General features: G+C 56.5%; 2 protein-coding genes across 2 annotated transcripts; both read right to left on the reverse strand.

Annotated features, from left to right (window-relative positions):
- Window positions 1-64: 64 nt before the first annotated feature.
- Window positions 65-1,496, reverse strand: LOC121672487. The gene is made up of 3 exons (XM_042045145.1): window positions 779-1,496; window positions 427-556; window positions 65-330 (listed from the first exon to the last, which is right to left on the reverse strand). Exons 1-3 carry the CDS (start codon window positions 1,494-1,496, stop codon window positions 129-131), a joined length of 1,050 nt encoding a protein of 349 aa, XP_041901079.1. The 3' UTR covers window positions 65-128.
- A 51-nt stretch (window positions 1,497-1,547) lies between these two features.
- LOC121672485 (nuclear protein localization protein 4 homolog) lies at window positions 1,548-27,287 on the reverse strand. The gene is made up of 17 exons (XM_042045143.1): window positions 27,144-27,287; window positions 26,094-26,174; window positions 23,696-23,808; window positions 22,842-23,021; window positions 20,384-20,432; window positions 19,355-19,449; window positions 18,606-18,729; window positions 17,887-18,066; window positions 17,042-17,128; window positions 15,495-15,566; window positions 14,486-14,612; window positions 12,207-12,367; window positions 6,024-6,095; window positions 4,901-4,996; window positions 4,106-4,222; window positions 3,199-3,301; window positions 1,548-2,848 (listed from the first exon to the last, which is right to left on the reverse strand). Exons 1-17 carry the CDS (start codon window positions 27,156-27,158, stop codon window positions 2,691-2,693), a joined length of 1,830 nt encoding a protein of 609 aa, XP_041901077.1. The 5' UTR covers window positions 27,159-27,287; the 3' UTR covers window positions 1,548-2,690.
- Window positions 27,288-27,492: the final 205 nt, after the last annotated feature.

Here is a 27,492-nt window from a genome sequence, read left to right on the forward strand (position 1 = left end):
TCTGACACCTCCCCAAGTGATGCCTGCGCCGCCCCCAGTCCGAGCCCCCCAGGCGCTGCCCCTGTCCCTCCCCCCCGCCGGGCTCAGCCCCGGCCGCCGCCCCCGCCCCGGTGCCGGGCGAGGGTCGCTCACTGCGGGGTCCCGGGGACCCTGCGGGGGCTCTGGAGGACCCCTCCCCGGCGCGGCGGGGCTGCAGCACTCCGGGCCCGGCTCAGCTGCTCCACGGAGGCTTCGAGGTGGGCGAAGCGATCCGAGAGCCGGCCCAGCTGCTCCTTCAGGGCGCGGAAATCCCGGTACAGCTCGTCCAGGGCTCCCGACAGCGCCGGGATCCTGCGGGCGCAGCGGCGTGAGGGCAGGGACCCCCAAATCCCACCCCCCCCCCCCCAGGGCGGGTGGCATTCCCCCGAGGGACCCCCGGCCCCTCACCTGCCGTAGTCGGGCAGCACGGTCTGGTGGTCCGACAGCAGCAGGTTCCGCAGCTGGGACGTGATGGCGAACTTCCAGTTGTCCAGGACCAGCGTCAGGTTGGCGCAGCCCCTCGCCGAGGCTCTCTGGGCTGGAGGGGCCGCGGTGGGACGGCGAGCAGTCCCCAGGAGCAGGACCCTCACCCAGGGCAAGACCCTCGCCCAGCCCCTCACCTGGGACCCCTCCAGCCCCGGACAGGACCCACCCCCCACACCGGGGCTCCCTCCGGCCCCACACCCAGGGCAGCTGCCCGGTCAGGCCCTTGCCCGTGCCCACATCCCGGTGGGAAGGGGGTCCCGAGAGCGGGAATTACCGTCTGCTCCATCGCCCCCCGCCGCCGGCCGCCGGCACGGCTTGGCTGCGCAGCCCAGAGCGGCGAGGAGCAGGAGCGGGAGCAGCCGGGCCATGGCGGGGCCGTGTCCCCGCGTCCCCGGGGCTGTCGCGTCCCCCAGCACCGAGCCGCCTCCGCGCTCCCTCTCCCGCGGCCGCTCGCCGGGCTGCGCTCCCCGGCTCTGGCTCCCGCGGCTCCCGCTCCCCCTTTTCCAGGCTGGGGCTGGCACCGGGCCCGGCCGCACGCGGCTCCGGGGCTGATTGCAAACAGACCGCGGACACCAGCCCGGACACAGGGGCCCGGCCGGAATGCGGAGCACCCCGGCCCGTCGCGGTGATGGAGTGCAGGCGGCACGGCCCTGGGGAGCAGCGTCCCCCAGTTCCCGCTGGGAACACGGAGCACTGCCTGGCCGCAGGTGACAAAGCACAGGAGGCACGGTGCTGCGTGCCCCTGTTCCAGTTGGGAACATGGAGCATCCCGGCCCCATCCCGGCACAGACTGGAGCACAAGTGGCACCACGCTGGGGCACGGTGTTTCCCCATTCCCGTCGGGAATGCAGAGCATCCCAGCCCCATCCCAGGTGACAGTGTTGGGACACAGGGTGGACCAGATTCCACTGGGAACACAGAGCATCCCAGCCCCATCCAGGCCCGGGTGAGGGACCACAAGAGGCACGCACTGGGGTGCAACATTCGCCCATTCCCCTTGGGATCGCGGAGCACGCCGGGCCAGGTGACAGAGTGCAGGAGGCTCTGGTTTGAGGTGCTTTTATTCCACATTACTTGCAGCCCCCACGCCTGGGTCAGCCCAGCCCGGCCCGGGCGCTCCCAGCGCTGCACCCCCAAACCCCAGCACACCCAGGGGAAAAGCAACCGCAGCCCGGAGCCGGGCCTTGGGATGAAGCCTTTGGAAAGCCCCAGCGAGGGGCAGGGGGCTGGGCGTCCCTGCCCCGCTAGGGTCTGGGCAGTGCTGTCCTGGAGCAGGACAGGGCCTCTGGACCCCTCCCATGAGGGGACACAGGGCAGCGCTGGAACCGGTGCCCCCGAGATTGAACCAGAGCCCGCAGAGCCAGGGCTGGGGAGCTCCAGGATGGGCCTGGGGGTCAGAGGCCCTGTGAGAGGAGGGCTGAGCCCCTCCAGCATCCGCCTGCCTCTCCCCTGCCCAGCGGTGCCCAGGGCAGCCCCAGCGGGGGGCTGAAGGGAGGCTGGGGGGCAAGACCGCTGAGCCTCAGCTCCGGCCAGGACACGCTCCGGAGGGACGTGGGAAGGCACCAACTGGCTCCCAGGGCACGATGGAGGTGAGGTGGGTGCCCGAGTTACGTGGCTGCCCCGCACCCCTTCCCTGGGAGCCTAACCGTGTGCAGCGGGGGGACACGGCACCCGGAGGGGACACCCCTCCCGCAGCCCCCACGGGGTGCCAAAGCTCACCAAGCAGTACCAAGCCACGAACTGGCACGTGCCCACCCCATGCTCGGTGTCCAGGGGTGCCTGTCCTGCTCCGGGAACGTCACAGCCACCTGCTCGTGTCGCCGGGCCGGTCAGTGCCGGAGCTGTCGGGATCCAGGCACTCAGGCAGGCAGGGAATGAGAGCAAAGCTGTGGGCAGGGAGATGCCAAAGCCTCCCTCTCCCCTTGGGTAGGAAGCGGGCACAGGCAGCCCCCTAAGCCCCCCAACTCCCCCAGGGCAGGCTGGCAGCAGCTGAGGGTGGTGGGGGGCCAGCCCAGGCACGGGCTGAGGAAAGCGTTGGTTGTCCGGGCTGGGAGCCCCCAAAAGGGAGCGAGGAGTAAGTGGGGGGCTGGAGCCCCCCGTGCCCAGCTCCACAGCCCGGGCTGGAAGCTGAAGGGAGGAGAGGGCAGGGACAGGCGCCGCGCCGGCCGCTCCAGGCAGGAGCGGGGCTAGGAACGGGGCAGGCTGCACATCTCGCAGTGGTCCGTGCCCGGCTGGTTCATGAAGGTGCAGTGCTGGCAGGGCCACATGGCCGCGGCCACGGCGTGCGACGAGCCCCCCATGGCGCCGTATTCCTGCAGTCCCGGGAGCGGGACCCCCACCGTGCCTGCGGGAGAGAGCCCGGGGCAGTGCTGGGATCCCGCTGCACATCCCACCCTGCAGCCCCCCCATCAGCCCTGCCCCATCCCTGGAAGTGCTCCAGGCCAGGCTGGATGGGGCTTGGAGCAACCTGGTCCAGTGGGAAGATGGCAGGGGGTGGGATGGATGAGCTTTAAGATCCCTTCTAACCCAAACCATTCCAGGATCCCATGACCAAGGAATAGCTTCCTCCCCACGAGCCTCCAGAAGCCTCTGTGACAGCTTGGGAGCAGTTCCACACAACCCCCAGACAGCTCTGCCAAGGGACAAGGGACCCCTTCCCTGAGGGACGCCCTGCCCCAGGGACCCCCCTCTTACTGCAGAGCTGCTCGATGGTCGCCCACTGCTCCGATTTTTTCCAGGTCTGTGCAAGCTCCTCATTTTTGGTCCTCACGGCTTCCAGCAACAAGCTGATGCTGTCCTGGAAGTCACAGGTGGGAAATGAGCACTGGGGACCCCCTCCAGTGCAAGGCAGGACTCTGAGTCTGAGCTGTTCCCCCATGCCCGACATCCTTGGGGTGCCCCAGTTTATCCCTCTGCTCCCCCAGCATTCAGACAGACCCCAACACCCGAAAGCTTCCCTTCCTCTGCTTCCAGGAGGTATTCCCTACCACTGTCGGCCAATCCCAACTCCCAGAGGTGCAAACCCTCCATGCTGGATCACTCCAGCCCCCATCCCTGCCCGCATCCCGATCTCCAGCTGCCCACGGTCATCCCGGCTGCCTCACACATGCGCAGCCTCTGGCAAACACGGCCCAGCTGGGGCTCCCTGGGAAGCTCCGGTGGTGCCGGGGCAGCCGCCAGGCCCCGGTGCCCGGCCAACGGCAGCAGCAGAGCTGCAGAGCCAGGACCTTGCTGGCCTTGAGTTCTGGGGGCTCTGATCTCCTTACTGTTCCCACCAAATTCCTGATTCTGAGATAATTTTTAAAACATTTCCAGCTCTGGGAGCTGCAGCCAAGTTGGCTCTGGGATCATGTGGACAACCACCCCCCTCAGTGCTCCCAGCAGCTCAGGGGCTTTGTGCTTAGAGCTTGAAAAAGGTTTTAGAACTCTCTAAACCTTCTCCCAAAAGCTTGGCCAGGAAGAGCCAGCACAAGGCCCTGCCCAGGGACATGGGATGGCAGAAATGGTCACCTCCACCCACTTGAAGGACCCCTGAGGGGCTGAGGGCCCTGGGATGGGGGGGGATGGTGTGGGACAGGACCCTCCCTGCCCCGTTACGTACCCGCAGAGGCATGACCTCGTTTGTGACCAGGAAGAGGAGCAGATGAAAATCGGAAATGATGTCTAGGAAAATGGAGGAAGTATTTTGGGACAGGTACGTGGCCAAACTGTGGAAGTCCTGGAGAGAGGGGACAGTAATGAAGGGAAGTCAATTCCTATTTGGATCCACCAACAGATATTCCTGCCCCTCTGGCTATTGTCTGCAATGTGCAGGGACATTTCCAAAAACAGACCCCCGCCTGCCTGACTGAATCCCAGCTAACAACTTCCAGGAAAAAACACCTCTGGACCCACAGCAGCTCCCCTTGACCAACCCCAGCACCCACAGAGCCGATTTCAGATCCAAGAGGTGCTGAGGGGGAGCCAGGCAACTCCAGCCTTGTTCGTACAGAAAAGAGGGAGTAGAGGACAGAGCAGCCCCTTCCTCCCCGTCCTCTGCCCTGGCTTCTTGCAGGAACAGCTTTCTGTGCTTAAAGATTCCATCCAGGAAGAGAAGGCAGCACTCTGGGAGCAGGAACACACCCCAGTCTCAGCAGGTTTGTGCTGTCAGCATGGGGCTGGAGCTGCCTGGCAGGCACAGGGAGCCCTGATCCCATCACGGATCCGGCGGGAGCTCGGCACCGGCCGGCAGTCGGCATTGGCATGCAGACAGTGCTCCGTGCAGGAAGGACCTTGGCAAGCTGAACTGGGAAGGGGTGACTTGAGGGCACAGCTGTCCCTCTGCAGATGTCAGTGAGCACGAGGGAGGCAGAGCCCATCCCTGTGGAACCCGGCTCCATCAGGAATCGCCCCTCACCTGAGTTTCTCCCAGCACATCGCGGTTCTCGATGGGGAATGGATTTTGAGAAATAGAAAAAGTGTAGACTGGATCCTTGGGGAAAGTTGTAGTAATCTAAAAAAAAAAAAAATCCAAGGAAGGATGATCAGAGACCAGTGGGATATGGGAAGCAAGTCCAGATAGCCAAGAACAGCCACAGCTCTGATGCCAGCTCAGCCAAACAGTGAGGGACTCTGCAGGGATCTGATGGGTTTTAATTTAATTTCAAGTGATATTCCATCACCACACCCTTGGCTCCCTTTCTAAGGGAGCTGGAGGGACACGATGGGTTTGGTCCTGACAGACGCCATGGAGAGCATCCCTCTCTGCACAGGTCACTGGGATATGGCGATCCTGGCAGAGCTCTGCCCTCTGCCAGGCAGCTGCTGCTGGAGGGAGGTCCTGGGAGGGACCTCCTAATGCACATTCCACCCCTCTGTTTTCATCCCAGCGACATGCCAGGTATCCCAGGAACACGTGCCTTCACTCCTGCAGGAATTGCCGTGCTCTGGCACTGCCTGTGCCAGGGGCAGCTGGACCAGAGAGGCTGCTCCAGGTGGATCTAATGGCTGTTGGCACCACCTCCAACTCCAGCAATATCATCTGGCATCCCAATTATTTGCTTTCCTGCCTTCCACGCCGTAACTTTGCTTCCCAGCCCTGGGGCTGAGCCGTGCCGTGCCTGGCAGCAGCTCTGCTACGGCCAAGCCGTGCCAGAGCGCGAATTCCCTCCTCCAAGAAAAGGCATTTCTGGACAACCTGCTGAGTCACTTGAAGGAGATGGATCCCTAATTGCTGCTCTGGAGTTTCCTCATTAGGCAGTGCCCGGGACATGGGTCTGTGGGGCTGCTGCTTCCTGGCCACATGGCTCTGGGCCAGCTCAGAGCCGTGATAAGGCACCAGGCAGTGCTCTCCTGGAAAACAAATGTGTTCCCTGGCAGCACACCGACCCCAGGGAGCAGGGCAGCCACCTCCCTGCTAGGAATGCTTGGCAGCAGCAGGCAGAGGAGGATAATCTGTCTCAGGAATCACCTCCACTGGGAATTTCAGAGGTGGGTTAGGAGTTTGCTCCACTCTGACCACATGTGCAGGGAATACTCACGTCTATGATGAGGTACTCGACCGGGAGCGGGCGAGCCAGCTGAGTGATCTCGTTCCCAAACTTGTCTATGTCCTGAAAGAAAAAGAGTTGGATTATTCCTCAGCATAGAAGTGGTGTGAAGCCCAAGGGATCCTGCCCTGGAGATGCTCATGCAGAGTCCTGAGCTCTGGCAGATCACTGAGGGTACAGAAAAGAACCTGGATGGGTGGTTCAGGGCTGCCCAATTCCCTGCTGCTCCCTGGGGCTGGAGATCTCTGTAATTCCAGCATCTCTGAGATCAGGATCTCTGTTTCCTTGTGAGCCAAGAGAGTGTGGGGTCATGAACCACCCTGGGATTGTCTCCCACTAGAGAGAGGCTTGGAATTATCCAGGGACTGTAAAGGTGGGATTCTACTCCATGATCGTTGTGGGTCCCTTCCAACTCCACATATCCTATGATTCCATGATTTTAAATGGCATTTAGGAAGCAGCTCCATCCTAAAGAGAGGGACAGGCCACCTCTGCCTCCTCAGCCGAGGCAAACCCGCCTTTCTGCAAATCCAGGAGACCCTCAGCCAACTCTTCATCTTGGAATTGGGAATCCGGGCACTTTCTCACACCCAGACCCTTGGAACCAGCACATCCCACGGCGTAAACTTGTTTTGCTTTGCCAGACGAAGAGAACATAAAGTTTAATTAGGGAGACAAACGGCCGGCATATGTTCATTAATCATAACCTGACAATTAGACGTGATTGATGTCAAACACGCCGGGTTCAAACACCGATTCGGAAATAAATCCCGGAGAACTGACACTTTTCATTAAGGATTCCGTACGAGGGGGCTGTGTTTTCTCCCTAAATCATCACTTAACGTGGTATAAATCATTCATGGAGCCCCACATAAATCACACGCCCGCAATTCCCGGTCAGGGACGTTGTACTGGACGTTCCATGGGCTCTCGGTGGCGGGAGCTGGACCCGGAGCTGCCACCCCCAAAGGCTGCGAGTCCCACTCTTCCCGCGTGGGATGGGAGCAGCGTTCCATGGGCTGAGCCGGGGAGCACCATGCAGGGACACGCTGCCCACGGCTGACTCCAGGACTCCCTCCCCTTTCTCCCAGCCATGCTTTCTCCCGGAGAACACCACTCCAGCACCACTCCCCCGCTCTCCCTGGTGTTTACACAGCACAGCTATGCGGAGCAGCAGCCAGCACCATCCCTCTGCCAGTCAGACCTCGCCCCAGCAGGCTCCGGCATGCTGCTCCCCTCCAGGCACAGCCCCCTTTCCCGACCCCCTCCACACGCCCCCCCTGTCCCCAGGAACTGTTCCCTCTGTAAAAAAAATCTCCCTTCCAGTCTTTGAAGCTCCTTTGAAAGGCAATCCTGATTAGGATCTTTGCTCCTCGCACATGACAGGTTGTGGCCTCAGATCTCTCCGGCTCGACAGGAGCAGGAGGAGCCATGGAGCCTTTTTTGAGAGATCACAGGACCCCAGAGCCAACCTGCTTCTAGATCTCAGTGATACCACAAGAGGCAGGAATCAGATCCAATCAGCTTCCCAAACACAATCCTGCCCCTGCATGAAGGGACCTGCAACAACTCATGCATAATTAGCCCATCTGGAATTCATTTTCCAATCTAATTAAGTTCTAATATGCAGAAACATTTTTCCAGCACCTGTTGGCTTTAATCTCCCCCTCTGGGGATTTCCATGTTAAATGCCTGCTTTTTCATGGCATGCTGTTGAGGCCTCCACAGACTGGAACCTCGCTCCCCCGAGCCGAGGACATGCCCTGATCCTGCAAGGACAGCCCCCCCAAACCCCAGCATTCCTCTCCCACCACCATGGATCATTTAATTACTTTTTAAAGGCCTTAATGAACATCAAATTGAGATTGTTGGGATAAAGATCCTTATCCTGAGCTTGGCATCACCAGGACCCTCCGAGCGCCCTGCTATTGCTGCAGCCTGAGACCCCCAAAGCCCAGTAGCGCCTGCTCCAAAGGGAGGTCAGGAAGGGGTTAATGGAGCCACAAGCGTTTGGCTCCAGGACAAAAATCCAGCAGCAAGGCCTGGAGGGTCTGGACAATGCATCATCCCAGTGGAGATTGCATCAAGGCTGGGATTAGAGCCTTTCAGCCACTGTTTGGAGGCAGGAGCTGCACTGGGATGAGGGTGAACAGGGAAAAGGACAGACACCTTGGCAGGATGGAAAGACTCCTGGGTGGCTTCAGGATTATCCATGGAGGGTGAGGGGAGCAGCCAAGTGAGGAGCCCGGGGAGCTGCCAGCCAGGAGGGAGGCTCCGGATCCGTGTCCCAGGACAGCCGTGATCATCCCACACTGTCACCATCCCACGCTGTCACCATCCCACGCTGTCACCATCCCACGCTGTGAGCATCCCGCATCCCACGCTGATATTCCCGACCCGCTCCCTCTGCTGAAGGCACGGCGGAGCTCGGCAGCCATCTGTCCTTGCCATGTGTGAATAAATCCCATCTTTGCTCTTCCCTCTGCTGACTTCCAGGCGCTTTCCCGGGCAGTCCTGCCCCTCGCACGGGGAGCGCGGCTGAGGCGCAGAAACGAAGCGACTTCTCCAAGAGCAAGTGACAGGTCAGGGAGAGTTGAAACCCTTCCCAGGAGACTCCTGCTGAGCTAATCCAGCATCCTCCTCCCCAGAGGAGGACATTTAAGGCTAAGGCGGCTCATGAGCTAGTGGGAGGGCAGCCAGGGAAGTCCTTCCCCATCAGTGAACACTCCCTGCAGCCTGGCTCCCCCTGGGAAGAGGATTTCCAGTGCCATGGTAGGACAGCCTGGCTCAGAGGTCCCGCTGGGCTCTAATGGAAGCAGGGCCCTGGCTCAGGGCTGTCCCAGGGAGGGATGGGACATGTGTCACTGGTGCCAGGCCAGGGCTCAGACACGGCTCAGCTGCAGTGAGAGCTCAGAGCTCGTGTGGGACTTGAGGGCAAAGGGCTCTTGCACAACGCTTGTAAAGGGCTTTTGTCTTACACCATCCCAAAGAAACTCTGGAGGGACATTAAACCATCCCAAAGAACCTCTGGGGGGATAAGGCAGCTGTAAAATACAATTCACTTCGAGGATGATGATGACATCGTGTTTGCGCTGAGCTGTCACAAATACCTGTGATAAGAGACAAAGCCAGCCAGCCCCCAAATCCAATTATCCAAGAGTTTTAAAGCATCTGTAAAACGTCAGAAATCTCTTCCCTCAGCCGATGAAGTGAATGGTGGAGCAGTTCAGCACCGAAGAGGTCCTGGGCCAGTGGACTGGGAGGAGGTGACAGCAGGGACAGGGTGCAGCAGCCCCAGGGAGGGATCCCTCAGCTGCACCCCGCCCAGTGTTGAATATCAACCCAAGGTACATTCTCAGTGAAATCCAAATCAATCCAGCTGTTTTCTAAAACCAGATGGACAGAGGAGGCTGCTCAAGGACAGAAGGCAGGATGGAAAATGCTCGTGTGGACTATTCAGCTGGGCTCACCCTCATCCAGCTCAGAAACTGGGTGAAGCGGCCATTGCAACATCATCATCTTCACTCACAAGGTCTTTACCCCGACCTGGGCCGTGTCTCCACGTCATGGACTCCTTCCCGAGCTCCATGTGCTGAGCTGGCCAAGCAGCACATGCTGGTTGTGCCCCGTTCCAGCTGGAACCAGTGCTGAGCGCTGATGCTTCCCAGACACCCCAGGAGGGATCTGTTCTTCCTCCTGGCTAATCTTACCTGGGGAGGCCCCTCAGAGCAAAGGAACTTGTTCTCACAGTCCCCAAACCCCTCAAGTTCCCCACTGGAGCACAGCTCTCCCTTCCCGGGCCAGGAGAGCAACAGCCACGAGTCCAAAGCCTACTCCACGGGGGTGGCTCCTCGGAGCAGCAGGCGAGGGGCCAACATAAAGGGAATGGTAAAGGAATACAGAAATCACACAGCTGCAGGCTCAGGAAAACCGCAGGACAATGCCAGTGCCATCAGTTTTCCCATTTCCATGGAAGAAAAGCAGCCCCTTTTCCCATTCGCAAGCCGGAGGTGAATCCACCGCGCTGCCCTCGGACAGATCCGAGTTCCACGGGTCCTGCCTCACATCTGGCTGTTCTATAAATACATCCACACTCCCCAAACATTGGCCTCCTGGTCCTCATTCAATTAGAATTAATTTGTAGAGCTCCTTTCATCCTAAAGGGCTTTTCAGATGAATACTTGGATATTGCATGGGAATGCACGTGGACTTTTCTCTGCGCAGTCCCAGAGAAAACAGCAACTACTCCAAAGTGCAGCTTTCTCCCCAAAAACCGGCTGGGGGGTTGGCACAGAGGGGAACCCCCACATCACAGACTGGGGACAAAGAGAGAGCAAGGTGCTGGACCCCAAAGATTCCATGCCGGAATCCTGCTGGATTCCTGCTCTTCCTGGAGTTCATTGGGGCTCGGACACGGCTGTTGTTACCATCCCAGGATGAGGTAGTGTCTCTGACCTCAAGCCTTGCACATTTAATGGGACCCCAAAGGTTTCCCAAGCCAGGAGTGACTAAGCTTTCCATAGATTTAAGAACATTCAAAAATAATTGAGGGATCCTAGAGCCAAACCCGTTGAAGGCTGAGGGAGAATCCCACCCGGCAGGGCCATCCTCGAGCACTCCCTGAAAAGGGCAATTAGGGAGAGAAGCTCTAAAACATGAAATCAGCTGCAGCCCGATCCAGTGAATCAGTGGTTGATGGAAATTTCCATGGAAGGCTGGAGCCATCCGTTCCCATTTTGTTTATCTCCCTGCTTCAGATTAGGGATGGGAGTGAAGCCCTTCTTGGAACACCCACCAGCTTCCTGCTGCTCCCAGCACCCCGGGTGGGCCACATGTGGGCCACAGACCTGCAGGACCTCCTGCGAGGCTGCCCGAGTGTGGCACAGCCCGGGCTGCTCCGGAGCAGCATCAGGGCATGCCAGGAGATGATCTCATCCTGCTCACGTTCGGGGCCAACCTTTGCACACCCGGCTCTGCTGGATCGTAATCGGCCCCGGCTTATCAGCTCCTAGGAGGAAGCTGCCTGCCCAGAGAGAGCAGGATTCCATCTGCTCTCCCTCCCCAGCACTGGATTCAGCCCAGAGCTGTTCCTTGTTTCCAGGTGGGGTCAAGCCAAGCCAGCAGTCTCGCACTAAGGGGTGGAAACCAGCATGTCCCAGTCCCAGGTTCAGGGCATGCAGGAACACCCTGACCAGCTCCATTCCCGTTGCTGGAGCACAATCCACTCATTACACTCTTCCCAAGTGAAGGCAGCTTTCCTTATCCTGCGCTCCTTAAGGGACAGCTTTACCACAGGCAGCAGGAGCAGACAGGACAGGAAGGAGATAACTAATGGGGTGATGGATGGCTAATTAGCCAGTGAGCAGTGGCATTAATTAACTCCTCTATCCCTGCTCATGGGGCACCAGGAGCCCTGGGCTGGAGCGGCAGAGCTATCAGCATCCGCAGAGTCTGATCCTGAGCTCCCAACTCGGCCATGCAGGCATGGGAGGGGCTGAAGGGCTCCAGGAACAACTGGCAAGGGAATAACATTCCATCCATCACCAACAACCCCAAAGTGCAGCAGGCAGGGACAGCAGTGACACCTCATGTCCTTCCAAGACCCCTCCTGCAGAGCTGCCTCCAGCTCTGGGCTCCTCAGCACTGGAAGGACATGGAGGTGCTGGAGCGAGTCCAGAGGAGGGGATATTCACCCAGAGATATTTACTTGGAGAAGGCTCCAGGGACACCTGAGAGTCCCTTCCAGTGCCTAAAGGGGCTCCAAGAAATCTGGAGAGAGACTTTGGACAAGGGATGGAGGGACAGGACAAGAGGGAATGGCTTCCCACTGCCAGAGGGCAGGGTTAGATGGGATATTGGGAAGGAATTCTTCCCTGTGAGCAGGGTGAGGCCCTGGCACAGTTTACTCAGAGAAGTGGCTGCCCCATCACTGGAAGTGTCCAAGGTCAGGCTGGGCAGGGCTTGGATCAACCTGGGTAGGGGAAGGTGTCCCTGCCCATGGCAGGGGGTGGAATGGGATGAGCTTTAAGGTCCTTCCAACCCAAACCACTCCACGACTCCATGAAATTGAGTATTTTGGACCCACTCTGGATGCACATTTTCCCTGCTGCTCCTCAGGATCAGAGCTTGGATCCAGGGGCACATCCCGGAGCTGCCCAGGCCCTCAGGCCTCACCTTGTAGAAGACATCAGGCACGTACTGCTCGCTGCTGGACTCCTTGGCGTAGCCCAGCTCGGGCGCGTCCCGGCAGGGCAGCAGGCACTCGTCCCGCACCAGGGCCATGCACTGGTTCGACACCTGGTACCCCTCAAAGTGCACCTGGTTGTCAGGACCACCTGCAAGAGGAGAGGATGGTTAAAGATCCCAGGATCACTGAGGCTGGCAAACAGCTCCAAGATCAACAAGTCCAAGCTGTGGCCTATCCCCACGGTGTCATCCTTGGACACCTCCAGGGCTGGGTACTCCACGTCACGACCCTTCCTATGGAGAAATTCTTCCTGAAAATCCTGCACAGGGGTGATTTCCCTGGTGTAACTCCAAGAGAAACGACTGGAAGAGCAGCACTAAGGTTGGACTCGATGATTTTGGAGCCCTTTTCCAACCTTAACAATTCCAAGACTCCATGATTAAACACAAGGCTAACAGTGATGAACACCGAGGTGAAGCTGCTGGTGCTGCTGCATGGGAAGAATTTTAGGCAAGAATTCCCTCTAAACTCCACATTTTTGTAGTCACACACATTTCCACAACTATCCCAAGAGCACAGAGCCCAGGGAACATCAGGAATGCTCTGCCAGGAGCTCTAAGGAGGAGGAGCAGCTGCCCTTTTGGGGGCTCTGACAGCATCACCCTCCCACTACCCTGCAGGTATCTCCTCCTTTTCCAAACAAAAGCCAGGCCTGCAGCTCCTGTGGGCCTGTTTCACTCCCAAGGATCCCTGAGCTGCAGATCACCTGGTCATGTCAGGCTTGAACAGTGTTTTCTCAGCCTGTACTGGATGGTTTGGTGGAAATCTGACATGGAAAGTGGGAATTAAGAGCCTGGCTCATGGAAGGATCACATGCTTGGCGCTTCCATTTGGATAATGTAAGCAACATCAGGTCATGTGTCACTGGAATACAACTGGAAAGAGAGGAGGGAGGCAGATGGTAGGAAAACGTTACTACTTCCAAAGCTAGGAATTCAGGAGGGGATAGGAATCAATCCATGTGGAGGATTTAAAGGCAAAGTTGAGGCAAACTATCCAAATACATTTCTGCAGCACAAAAAGAGGGACTCAAGTGTTTAAATAGAACCTGCTGGGCTGATTGAACAGAGGAGAATGAAATTAGCTGGAACAGCAAAGAGGAAATATTCCTTTTCTACCCTTTGATCTGTAACCTCAATCACTCACTGCTCCAGAACAAACACTCTGAGAAATTGAACATAGACCAGGACGGGGGAAGGCCTGAACACAGTGTGTTTGCTCAGTAAAACACCTTGTTTAAAAAAAAATTAAATAAATATATATATAGAAAAAGAGAGATACAGATCTATATTTAATGAGAGATGGATGCGTTTAGCAGTCTGGAATGTACAGGCACGGGCCTGTTAACTGAAAAAAGAGCTTTTTCACTGAAAAAAGGCCCTGGGAACCCTTACAAAGCCAGGCTCAGGGCAGGCAATGTCCCATCCCACTTTCACTTTTCACTCTGGATGTTATTTGGAAGTCATGAGGGTTTTTTCATTGTGTTAAACAGAGCCAGAACCAGCGATTCTGCTCCAGGGAAGGTTTAAATGAAGACATGTGTCATCCCATGGAGAAGAACAGAGTGATCTGGGAGCACTCCAGCCCTCCCAGCACATGCCAGTGTCCCCCCTCCCAGCCCAGCCCATCCACGGTGCCTCTGGAGACTGCCTGAAAACGGCTCAGACCAGAGGGCTTAACCATAAGCACTTTGCAGGAGCTTCTGTTTTACTCAGCCAAAAAAATGTTTCCAAACATTTTTTCTTTTTTCCCTGACAGGTTTCCCTGACAGCACCATGAGGGAGGTAAAGATCCCTCCTGAACCTCCTGAAGGAGGAACTAATCAATAACTCTGAGGATCTGGAGTGTTGTGCTTCTGCACTGCTGCTTCCAGGCAACAGAATCTGGAGCTTAAGGATTTGAAACAAAAAGTGAGCAACAGTTGTTGCCCTGGCTGCAGGCAGAGAGTGATTTCTGGGTCTGAGAGGTGGGGCTGAGCCTCAAATAAGTCCCTTTAAACAGCTGTAGAGTGAAAAACAGGTAAATAAATAATGAGTGAATAATTGTAGAGAGGATAAGACAAAGAATGAGAAAGTATTTTAGCGTGATAGAGTAAAACCCTTGTTAAATAGGACAGATGGCGAGCAGGACCTGTGATTTTTGGCATATTCCTCTACTAACAAGAGGTAATTCAGGTGAAGCCCAGAGGGCTGAGGCCAGTTAGTACCTGTAGCCACAACTGTGACAAACTTGGATCCAAAGTGCCCATCTGGAGAGAGGCGACAGATGTTGGGCTGCTGGTTCTGGAAGTTGCCAGCTGTGATGCACTCCTCTGCACTCAGGAAATACGTGTCCTGAGGGGAGAGCACGGACTCCAGTCAGCGAAAGGACAAGGTGACGTAGCCCAGACCTGTTTCCCTGGGCTGCAGCCAAGGAAAACGACCAACACCCCAGGAAAACACGCTTTCGTGGAAAGCTGCTGCGGAGCCCGGGACAAGAATGTGACCTGTCAGCTCCCCAGCCCTGGGCTGGCTCAGGACTGTCCCACAGAGAGTCCCACCCACCTCTACACACCTTTTTTCTGTTTGAAAAATCAAGTTTCACTTTCCAAATATGGATATCACTGGGTTTACAAGGACAGGAAGCTGAGGAGGTCGAAGTTTGAGCCACGTATGTGTCACAAAGCCCAGCCCATGGGAACATCCTCTGAGTCACTCTGGCTCACTGGGTTTGTCCCCTCACATCCCCCTCCGCTCCCTGAAGTTTTCTTAACCCTAAAAAGGGCAGGGATAGATGGCATATTGGGGAGAAATTCTTCCCTGTGAGCAGGGTGAGGCCCTGGCACAGGTTCTCAGAGCAGCTGTGGCTGTCTCATGCCTGGCAGTGCCCAAGGCCAGGCTGGACAGGGCTTGGAGCAGCCTGGCACAGTGGAAGCTGTCCCTACCTGTGGTGGCACTAGACGGGCTTTAAGGTCTCTTTCCACTCAAACTATCCCACAATTCTATGAGCACCATTTCCTCAAAGCAGGGGCGTGAGGGGCTCCAGCAGCTCTGCCTGCTCCCCAAACACTTCAATCCCTAACATTTCCAAGGGTTCCAGCTTGTTTTCCTTCAGAAGTGCCTGGAAAACCCCATCTCCCAGGAATTCCAGTGTCACCTGCAGCCCTGGTTCAGCTCTCTGCCTGGCACAGGAGCTGGAATTCATTGGGAATTCACTGCGTCCCACCTGGATCTCACCTTGTTCCTGCTGTATCGAACGGTCCCTTTCCGCGTGTCTTCCGAGACCAGGTCAGTAAATATCCAGCCGACCTACACAGGGGGATGGAGAACATTGCTTTAAGGAAAAAAAGGACAAAAAAAAGAAGGAAAGAGGAAACCAGAAGAGCTCAGACATTTTCTGCTCACAGGACACGATGTTCTTGGCTCCTCTCGGCCCTGTGCACACTGCCTGCAGGGAATGGCTCTCCCAGCTGTGCTGGGCTCCTTGGAATCCCATTTCCAGGAGCAGCAGCATGCCAGCTGGCCAGCCAGGGCACCTGCAGCATTAGGTTTCACTATGAAATATTTTTTCATGGAAAGATCTGGAGGCTGCAAGAGGCCTCTGTGCCACCACCCGCTCCCACCCCCAGCATTTCCTACGGAGCGTTTGGAGCGGGACCCAGCGCCCGTGGGTGACAGAGCAGCTCATGTGGCCCCAGCCTGAACCTCTCACACAATCCCAGTTTGAACCTCACACACACTGGTTAAGGGAAAGCTCACACTGGAGTGTGATCCATTCCAAACTGGAGGCTGCAGCGACCCCAGAGAGCACATTCCTGCTTTCTGTGGTACCGACACACCTCAGAGCGAGTCCTGTGTGACATGTGTCCAAACCCCTGGCATCAATCCTTCCACAGAGCTGTGACATGGACACGCACCTTGGGATGATCCCCCTCCGCCCAGGGGCCAATCCCAGCTCCTACAGCATTAACCTTTCCAAGGCAGAACTGATCCCAGCTGCCCCGGAGCCCAGGCAGATCAAACCCTGCACCCAGCACTTGGTGACGTGTTAAGCCCCATGGATTAAAAATATCTGATGGGAGAACATGGAAATAAATAACACACGGAGAAGTTCTGCTCCAGCCTCTGGCGAGCGGTGGGATCTTATCTGGGAGAACAAAGCCCTCCCCAGATGTTTACAGTCTGCACTGAGCCTTCTCCCAGGCGGGTTTTCTCCAGCAAGTCAAATCTTGTTTGTGTACATCCCATTCCTGGCATTCCCACCATACCACCACTGCTCCCAAACCGGAAAACATCAGTGCAAGTTGGAGAGCTGTCAGGAAACCAGGGGATCCTGATGGGATCACTGGAAGGCTGGAACTGAGGGGGACCCGCACCCCTAAGCCCACACACCACTGACTCCCTGCAGCACCAAGGAGGGGACCACAACCCAAGGGGATTCCCTGCTCCTGGAAACAGAGCACAGAGGCAACTCCAGCTCCATCTGGGCACAATTAGCACTTGCCACGGAGATGCTCCCAGGAATGGCTCCTGTTGGAGGGGGAAGAAAGGGAAGATGGAGTTTGTGCTGTTTTGCTCCTGCTACTGCAGTCACACAGCCCTGTGAGGGGCCTGTGCTCAGGAAAACCCTCTGGATTTGGGTTTTAGACCTAAAAATGTAACAGCTGCTGACACTTTAGCAGGATTTAGGTAATCTAAAGGGACTTGGATAACCCCATGGAGCTGGAGAGAATTGCTGACCGCTTCCCTGCCACACAGACACACAAGATCTGACACATCCTGACCTTTCTGAGGCCGAGCTTTGCTGCAATCTCATCCACAACCTCGGCTTTGGGATCCTCCAGGATCTCCAGGCTGTTCTGGGTGCCGATCTGCAGCAAAGAGACACTGGTTAGTGACACAGAACTGGGGAAAAGCCAGTACAGCCACTATGGGCAGTGAGGCAGGGGATGGGAGCAGAGGTCTGGGCTTCCCCTCAGCCATCACCATGGACTGGTGTCACCCCAGAGACCTCCCTGTGCCACTCTGCTCTCACACCGCACTCCCAAGGATCCATTTGTTCCTTTTCCACTGACAATCCGTTGGATTTCACTCAGCAGCCGTGCAGAAACCATGAGGAGGAAGGAAATACATGAGGAGCACTCGGCTGAGGAGTGGTGCCGTGCCCCACCTAGTGGGGATTCTGGCTGCTCCAGCCAAACCCATCCTCAGCCGCTCCATCATTTTGTCTTCAAATCATTTAGACTTCACTCTGTCTAATTAAGCTGCTTAATTTTTCCCAGAGAGCTGGTAAGGAACTGAAGCAAGGGCTGCAACTGCTTTTTCCTAGCACAAAATCTGCTGGAAAGCCAGGAATCGAGGAAAGATTAAAAGCGAAATCCGCCGTTAGAGTCACCCCGGATTCAAACCATCCGAGGGTAAAACACAACAAAAAAGCAGAACTGAGGTCTAAAATTCTTTCTGGGCAGCAATGGATGGTGACGTTCAGGACATAAATCATATCCTCTTTCACTCAGGACAGTTTTCCTTGTGGAGCTGCAGCTGGAAATACCCTGTGAGGTTTTCCAACCTAAAAAGGTGTTTGTGTGCTCCCCAATACTGAGCGGCCCCTGAGGGCCCGGGGTCTCACCTGGGGGGGTTCATAGATGGCCGCCACCTCCGCCCGGATTCCCAGCGGGATGTCTTTGTGCTCCGTGTACCGGCCGTACAGATATCCCAGATGTTGGTTCCCTGTCTTCCTCCAGAAGTCTAGGAAGCGATCTGCAATTGTGTGGTTCTCAAACATGATGTTGTCAACATGCCTGTATTTCTGTTTGACAAAGTTCAAGCGTCAGGCCATCCTCTGCTGGCTCCGGTCCCTTCCCAGGACACACACCACCCTCCGGAGCTGGATCCTGCACAGCAGGGATGGGGGAGGCTGGGGGCTCCCTCCCTCTTCCCCTGCTCAGCTCCCACCCCTTGGCACTGCTCCCTGCTCAGGCTGGAGCGTGGGATGTGCTCAGCACCCCCAGCACCTCGGGGGCTTTACTGGGACCTTTGCCCCAAGAGCCTCTGCAGGTAAAAGGACACTGACATTTAGGAGGAAACAAGCAGAACCTGAGTGGCCTTTTAGATTCCGTGAGGAAAACCAGTAGGACTAATCACCAGGATTCACCACCAGGGCTGCCAGCGCAGTCCTCACGCTGGGAGGAAATTCTGACCCAGGACATTTTGGAGCCCATTTTGCAAGGCCTGAAGATCTGGACAGGATTTCCCTGACACCCAGAGGCTTTGTGCTCCTGGTTGGCTTTTTTCACCTTTCCCAAACTAAAAGCCAGGTCCCCTGGCAGGTCGCCGAGCTCCTCTCACCTGTCGGTTGAGGGTGATGGCGCTGGGCTGGCACTTGGTGCAGATCCCCTCGGGCCAGGGAGGGTGTCCCTCACACCCCGACTTGATCTTACAGCTGATGTTCTCCAGGGCTACAAACTTCCCCCTGGGAGAGGGGGGAAGAGAAAGGGGGAAGAGAAAGAGGAAGGTGGGAGAAGAAGAGGAAGAAGGATGAGAAGGGGGAGAAGAGAAGGAAGAGGGGAAGAGAAGGCTGCTGTTACCACAGTAAATGTTTTTGGAGCAATAATTTATGGAGCATGCAGGAAGTAAGAGATTGTAGCACCAAGGCAAATCATCCTTTCATGTGCACAAGACTTCCTGGAAAGGGAAATTCCCTTCAAATGGAAGTCTCATGGACCTGAGTTGCACCTCCCAAAGAGATTTTAAAAGTCTCAATGGTATTTAGGAATAGCAGGGAGAAGATTACACCTCTGTGTAACTTATGTCCACCAAGTCTGAGAACCAGGCTTGGAGCTTGGTGTAGTTAGGGAACCTCTTTCCTTCCATCTGGCTTTCCCCCCCATCAGGAATATTTCCTGGAAGGAATTATATTGCCACTGGAAAAGGAAAAACAGAAACAAAATGGGGACATAAACCAAAAAGACTTAACTTTTCTCCTCCGTTTGCCACTCAATCCTCGTGTCCAACCCTGAGATCTGTCTGTACTTTCATTTGTGTTAAAAAAAACCAAAGCTCCAACTAGATTCCCTTAAACCCAGAGATTTCCTTACTTGTCTGCCCCTCCGGTCAGCTTCCTGATGTAGGCATGGAATGACATGTGCTTCACAGGAGGCTCCAGATGGTTCAAATAATCCTCATCGAAGGGCTGCCAAAAACACCACACAGAGCAGAGCCAGGTCACACACCTGTCTGATAACACCCTGATCCCTCGGCAAATGCATGTTCCACACTCAACCCCGCCAATGTGGAAGCAATCAAGGAAATTCAGGCTCATTTTCAAGGCAGCTACTACTGGGATGCAAACAGTGCAGCTTTACAACGGGGAGTTTTACGGTGGCCTCCTGCTCTGGGAACAGATTGGCCCCACAAATCAGAATCTCAACGGCAAAAAGCTTTTTCCTTTCAGTATCTGACAACAAACAACGGGCCCAGCTGTTCCAGCACAGCCAAGGACTCCCAGAGCACTTCCAGAAGCGGGGAACAGCCATCCTGGAGCAGCCAGGATTCCCTCTGGAGGGGGGGCTGCTGCTTCGTGCCGTAAATTACACAGCCCAGCACGTTTGGAGGCGTCACTAAAGCTGCTTCAACCTGGATAATCATGGAATAGTTGGGAGAGGCCTTAAAGCTCATCCCATTCCACCCCTGCCATGGGCAGGGACACCTTCCACTGTCCCAGGCTGCTTCAAGCCCCGTCCAAGCTGGCCTTGGGCACTGCCAGGCACGGGGCAGCCACAGCTTCTCTGGGTACCTTGTGCCAGGTGGTTAAACTGGAAGTGCTGGGATCCAGGAGAGAGGGAACGAAATGAGAAAATCCAGGAAAAAGTGAAGACACAGGGAAAATGGAGCACTTTTGAAGCACTTTCTGTTCAACTCATTACTGCAGAAAACCAGCCTTAACCAGGATCAACCTGGGGGCCCCAAGGCCTCGAGCTTTAGTGATCCCAGAACCAGCAGCTCTGGCAGTGCACGGCAGGATTCCAGCCTGGAGCTGCCACCTCTTGGCAGGCAGCATTCCTGGGAAAAGTGTTCCTACTGGGAGGAACTGGGGTGTGTCTGTAGCACCTTCCTGGGGCTCTTACCTCCAGTGGGACACAGTGCACGCATTTGCCCAAGGGGCCGTGGCGACACCTGGGCAGAGAGAGAGAACTGGGGTTAAATCTCATTTCACCTGGAAACTGCAGGAGACCTTATCTAATCATGGAGAAATCAGCCTGAAAAAGTTTTTTGAAGTAAGTTTGGTGTGGAAGAGCTACACGAGCTCTGAGCAATTCTCCACCCCCCCCGGGAATATTAGAGAGGGATCATGGAATGGTTTGGGTTGGAAGGGTCCTTAAAGCCCATCCCATCCCACTGTCCCAGGTTGCTCCAAGCCCCAGTGTCCAGCCTGGCCTTGGCACTGCCAGGGATCCAGGGGCAGCCACAGCTGCTCTGGGCACCCTGTGCCAGGGCCTGCCCACCCTCACAGGGAAGGATTTCTTCCATAAATCCAATCTGAACTCCCCCTCTTTCAGTTTGAACCCATTCCCCCTTGTCCTATCACTTCAGCTCCTGTTGAGTTGGACTTCAATTACTTTGGTCACCCCAAGATAATTTCACATAAAGAAATGGCAACAGCTTGAGGTTCAATCTGAGAGTCCCAGCCAGGATCAAACCCTCCCAGTGTCCCCGGGAAAGGGCTCAGCTGTCCCAAAAGCCACTGGAATCCAAGTCAGATCAGGTTTTACAGCCCTCCAAGATCGAAGAATTCAATCCCTTCAAATTCAAAGAATTTTCAGCCCACGTGGCGGGGTGATTTTAACAAAAAGCCACCCAAAATGTTCATCCTTTATCAGGCACTGGCAGGAACAGCCAGAGAAGTGTGTGTTTATCGAGCAGATAAAGTCCTGCTGGGTAGAATTACAGAGGGGAAAGCATCTCCTCTTGTGGTGATTGCTTTAAAAAAAACCCTAAACCAACAATAAAACATCCCCCAGCACCAGGTCAGTGCTGGTTTCCAAAGGAAGGGCCCAGGAGAGGTGCAGGGAGGTTGGGCTGTGGAAACAATGGATGGGATCCAGTTGCAGGAGTGCTTTTAAGGACGTTTTGTGGCAGATAATGTACAGAAAGGAGAGTTAAATGCTGCTAAAGCACTCAGCATCCTTCACTGGAGATTGATCCACAATTCCAAAGCCAGGAACCAGCCCAGACAGCTCCTTTTATCCTCAACACCCTCCCCTGGGCCTCGGCTCCCTGCTAGAACAGCTTCATTGATCCCTCTGAAAAATGTGGGCGAGTTCAAGGCAATGTCTGTGCCACAGAGTGGTGGGTTTGCCTTTATTGCTCCAGTGATGTGACATCCCATCATTTACGGTCAGCTGGGAAGGTCAGGGAGGATTTTCCACAAACTTCCTCATTGCTGCAGTACTGAACATAAACCACATGGAGGACAACCCCACGGGGCAGGGCAAATCATTCTGTTTTAGCAGGAATTCCTACCTTTAAAATTTTCCCTCCAACCTTTTTGGGAGTCTTATTCCAGAGGGTTCCAGCCCCAAGGCTACAACCAAGGCAGACATCAGGCCAGGGCCCAGCTGGGCCATTAACACTGAGCAATAAAAGCCCCTCCCAGCAGAGGATGTTTTAGCAGCACCAGGGTAGATTTTGGGTGGATTTCACTCGTTGTGTTATTTTTACACAAAGAGGAGCTGCTTTGTTTCCCTAAGCCTCTTGCATGGAAGAGCTTTGGGAAGTTGGACTTTGGTGCATTTTTGTGAGCAAAAGGGACTCCCTGGTTTCATGGAGAGGTCAGACGTGATGAAGGGAAGCCAGAAAGTGAGCAGGCAGAAACCCAAGTCCCACTTCCAAACCTCTGCCATTGGATACTTTCACTCCTTCCCTTCACTTCCGTGTTTTCCTTTAGGAGGAGTGGCTGGATCGGAAGGCACAGCGTGCTCCTGCTTGGGACAACAAATCCTGGAATGGTTTGGGTTGGGAGGGACCTTAAAGCTCATCCCATCCCAGCCCTGCCATGGGCAGGGACACCTCCCACTGTCCCAGGCTGCTCCAAGCCCCGTCCAGCCTGGCCTTGGGCACTGCCAGGGATCCAGGGGCAGCCCCAGCTGCTCTGGGTACCCTGTGCCAGGGCCTGCCCCCCCCACAGCGAAGAATTCCTTCCCAATATCCCATCTAACCCTGCCCAGGAAGAATGCACAGTGTTTATTGTAATCTAGAGAATTCCATGTGTTTTAGGAGCACAAAACCCAGGAGCACGAGCGCCAGGGCCTCCTCCATCAGCACAATGGCTGCCCTGAGTGAGTCCTTCCTGCCAAAAACCCTGGGATTTGGGCATCTGCTTCCTCCCTGGGCTCACCAGGGCCCCACTGAACCTCCCAGGACAATGGCAGGGGCTGTTTTCCCCTGTGGATGTCCCCAGGGCACTCAGGATGGAGCCAAGGGCAGTTCCCACAGTAATTTCCTGACTGCTGGGCTGAGCCATGGCATTCCAGGCTCCGGTGAGCCCCGGATCCGCGGGCAGGAACACAACCCACCCCCACTTACAGCTGCTGGTCTCGGTTCCGGTAAATCTTCCCATCCTGCTTGATCAGGTACTGGTCAATCTCATCTTCCACCACCTGGGGGGCACCCCCAGGCCGGGAATTTTGGGAGACAGATGTGTCCATGGTCTCTGAGGAGGAGCCAGCTGGGCTGGAGGGATACAGGAACAGCATATCCCCATGCCTGCAGGGTGGGAAACAGCACACGGGTAGTGGGAAGTGTGGGAGACAACACCCAGGAAGCTGGAGGTGCTTCCCAGCAGGCAGCCAACCTCCTGGACCATGGAAGAGTGTGGAATGTGGCACAAATTCTAACCCAGACCAACACAGGTGGCAGCTGGAAGCTGCTCTGTGAGCCACCTCTTCCTGTTTTTATTTGCAATAAATGCAAATCCTTCCACCAGGAGACAAAACTGAGGGAAAAATATGGAGGAGGGAGCTGGGATGAAGGAGTGAAAACAAGGATGTGGGAGAAAAGAGGTAGGGAAAGGCAGGTGAGGGAGGGAGGGAGGGAAAGAAGGGATGTGGGAGGGAAGGCAGGGATGAAAGGGTGGAAACAGGGATCCAGGAGGGGAAGTGGGGGGATAAGGCAGGGAAAGCTGGGACAAAGAGGTGGAAAGCAGGAACTAGGGAGGGAAATCCAGGATGAAGCCTCCCCACAGCAGACACGCCCCAAGGAGTGACCCAAGGAACAGCCACCAGCTCTCCCGTGTCACTGTGACCCCCCCATTGCAGCACAGCCACCGAGGCCCCCCCTCCCCAGTCCCAGGAGGGACACTGCAAGCTGGGGACTCCTGGGATGTGATTCTTCCCATTCTGGAAGCTGGGAGCAGAGCCCCCCTCCCGGTGAGGACTCACTTGATCTTGAGCAGGTTGAGGGACTTGTTCTGCGCCGCCGTGATCTCGCCGGTCCTGTTGCGGTTGGTGTAGACGGAGAAGCCATTATTCCTGAACCCAAACTCCTTCGCCACCTGAAACACAGGGAGCAGCAACAAGCTGTGAGGTGCCTCACGAAAGGGGCTCCGAGCCAGTCCCGGGGAACTTCTCCTGCAGCAATCCAGCTCAATTCACCCCCGTTCCTGAGCTCAGGATAACGGAGATGGAAACACCTGGAAAAACAAGCAATGGATTAAAACAGGAGCTCAAACAACTTAACCAGAACTGTCTCTGCCTCACACAACACAAATGCAGAGTTTCAGCTACAGCCAGGCAAGCACTGTGTGACCGGAGGGGGAAACTTCTCCATTATCCCAGTTTTCTTGCTCCCGCTGCACCAGCACACACCACCAGGAGCACCAAGCAGATCCTCACTCCATCCTCCTGTGTGGACCAGAATTCCACAGTCCACACCTTCACCTGTGCAGATCTTTTGCCCTCAGCTCCACCTCCACCTCCCAGCTGCTTCACTCAACCCCTTCCTGCTGCTCTGTCTGGTTTTCCCCTGTTTTCTCCTCTCTCCCATGGAATTCACCCCTCAGTCCCCAGGCAGGTTTTCCCAGCTCAGATCTAGTCTGATTTACTTGGAATCACTCCAACACCTCTTCCCAGCAAAAATAATTTGCACATTTGGCCACTCGAGAACTTCATCAGTTTAAAAGTGGTGCTTAAAGTTTGTCTATTTGACAGGTTCTGCCCTAAATTCTGAAGTGAAAGGCCTTTATTAATAAAAGCAATCCCCGTGGCTTTGGTCGGAGTCAGGGACAGGATCCTGCCCACAGGACAAATCTGATGAGCCACCAAGAGCTGTCACATGAGCAAAGCCATGAAAAGCAGTTTTTTCCCGTCAGCTCAGCTGTGATTTGCAGCACTGAGCGATCCCCGTGAATGGGACCCTTTCACAGGGATCAGCTCCTGCTCCTCAGGCCACAGAATTCCATTTTTGGGGGCAGACAAATCCCACAACACATTAACAGCAGCTTTGAGCTAATTCCTGACTCGACTCTACCCTGAGCACACCCAGAGTGACTTTTTCTGCTGCTTTTCCCCGGGATGAGCCACAGGAGACGGGGAAGATTCTCCAGCCCCTTATTCCTTGAACACTTCTGGAGCAGATCCAGGTTAATTCCTAGGATGGAAGCAGCAATCTGGTACCTCTCTAATTACAGCTGTCCCCCTAAACACCAAACCCAGCCCCTGGGTGAGCATTCCAGCGTTAAAATCCACAGCACAGGTAGGAGAGACCTGGATTTAGATAAAACACAGACCTCAGGTGGGAAAATTTGCCACTTTTCTCTTCCAAGCAAACCCTGCAGCAGGAAACAAACCCAAACACATCTTTGCTCCAGCTCAGCCAGAGGACAGAGCCTTCCCCAGATCAACAGGCAATTCCAGGTGCTTCTGTCCTGGCAGGAAGCGTTTTCCAGCCCGATTGTTCCCTGGGGTAACCTGAGCCCTGGAAAGCAGCAGCTCGTTCTGCACAGGCTCCAGAGATCCTGGAAGCTCCTCTTCCCTTGGCTGAGGCTGCTCAGAGGCTGCAGGGAGTGTCCCTGAGCCAGCCCTGAAAAACATCAGGATTTTTCCTGGCCAGGTGGGAATGCTGTCAGGGAATGCTGTGCCACAGCTCCAGCCAAAGCCAGTGACTCACAAAGGGAAGCTTTGCACCTGCTGCCATTCCCTCCCCTCTCACAGGGCCAGGGAACCTGCCTGGCCCTTCGGGAACACACGTCATGGAGCACAGAACCCCCAGGCCGAGGCTTCCAGAGGAACTCCAGGAGGGGAACAAATGGAGAACTGCTCACTCCTAATGAACACAGAGCAGCTGCACCACGGCAGCTGAGAGCTCCCACCCGGCGTGTTCCCCTCATTGAGGGGCTCCTGAGATCTCACTCAGTCCCTCCCCCGCTCTCTCCAAACCCATCCTGGAAAACCAGGGGCACACACAGCACATCCAAACAATAATTCAAGCCCAAATCCAACAGCTGAGCCAGGCCTGGATCCCGCCTGGAGCAGGAGGTTTGACCATCCCATAGCTCCTTCTGCTTCCCTGCTGCCACTTCTTTGGGAGGAACCCAGAAAGGGCCCTTCCCAGGGAAGTTCTCACCCCAGGAAGCCCCAACAGAGAAGCTGAGGGAGTTTCTTCTTTAAATTTGTTATTTTCCCTTTGGAACAACACAAGCTACACCAATCAAAGCGTGTTTTTCCACACGGAATGCTGTCCCTTGCTGCTGCCAGGGAGGTTAAACACGGATCTCCCCCGGGACAGAGCCACGGGAGCCCTGCCCCATCCCATGGGAAGGCACTGTGGGTCCTGGGGTACCTTTTTGAGGAACGTTGCCACAGTTTCTCTCTTCGTGGCCGTGATTCTCTTCACTCCCTCCGGCGACTGCACGCGGATAATCTGGGAATGAGGGAACACCGAGTCGGGGAGGGGGGACAGAGCCTACCCTGAGCCCTCAGCCTCACATTCCCCCACTCCTCCCTCCTGTCTCCATCTTCCACAGGGCCTGGAAACACCCAGGAGAGCAGTTCTGGGGTGGCACTGGGTGATGTCTGCCAACATGGGGGGAATCGTTCCAACGCTCCTGGCTCTTGGCAGGAGTTGGCTCCAAGGAAAACACCTTCGGCCAAAGCTCTGACCTCTGAGATGGAATTAGACCTTCAGGAGGGTGGATCAGAGCTTCCAAGGGGGAGTTATTCACACAGGCACCGGCCCAACTGGTGTTACTGGGCACTGCACTGGTCGTGGCTGAGCCCCAGCAGTGAGGGAGCAGGGACAGACACGGGGCTCCAGCTGCTCCCGGGAAACCTGAGCTCCTGGATGGCAACAACTGGCAGCTCTGGGGGGAAAGGCCAGGGGAATCCTCCGGGGACAGGCAGGAAAGGCAGAAATGTAAATATCGGTGTCCCCGGAGTGTTGAGGGGCAGCGGAGGGACACGAATTGTTCTAAAGGGGCCGCTCCCGTGTGGCACGGGGACACGGGCAGGGGGCGGCGTGCGTGGGAAGGGGGACACGGGAGGGGACACGGGGAGCTGCCCGTGTGCCGCCGCCACCCCGCAGGAGCCCCTTTCCACTCTCCCAACTTCCCTCCCGGGCACAGGCCCGCCGGGACGGGGCCGGGAGCCGCTCACCGGAGCGAGCGGCCCCTTCTCCTCCCTGCCCCGAGCCCCCCGCCCGGGGCTCAGCGGCACCGCGGGATCACGGCCCCGACCCCCAGGGCCAAAACCACGGGGGACCCGCCCGCGGCGCCGCTCGGGAGCCTGCCCGGCCCGGACACCGCCGGCCCCAGCCCCGGCCCCCCGGCCCGGTGCCCCGTCCCGGCCCCACAGGAATCTGCTGCCTCATCGCCCCTCCCCCGGCCGCACTCACAATCGTCTCGGCCATGGCGCTGCCCGCGGGCCCGGGGCTCGCCGCGCGGCACAGACACGGCCCGGTGCGGCCCGTCCCGCTCCGCTTCTCCCGGCCCTTCCCGGCCCTTCCCGGCCTTTCCCGGCTCCTCCCGGCCCGGCCCGCCGCCTCCCGGGACCGGCCCGCCCTCGCGCCCGCCCCCCCGGCCCCGCGCCTCGCGCCCGCGTTCCGCCGCACCAAGGTTCCTACCCCGGCGCCACCAACAGTCGTCCCCCCGCGCTGCCTCGGTGTTACCGCCTCAGTGGTCCCCCATGCTGCCTCGGTGCTACAGATACAAGTGTCCCTCCCGGCCGCCGCGCTCGCTCTTTAG

Source organism: Corvus kubaryi, unplaced genomic scaffold (assembly GCF_017639235.1).
Source record: "Corvus kubaryi isolate FWS band 111438036 unplaced genomic scaffold, C.kubaryi_AGA036_p1.0 62568, whole genome shotgun sequence".
In the NCBI taxonomy this organism is placed as follows: Eukaryota; Metazoa; Chordata; class Aves; order Passeriformes; family Corvidae; genus Corvus; species Corvus kubaryi.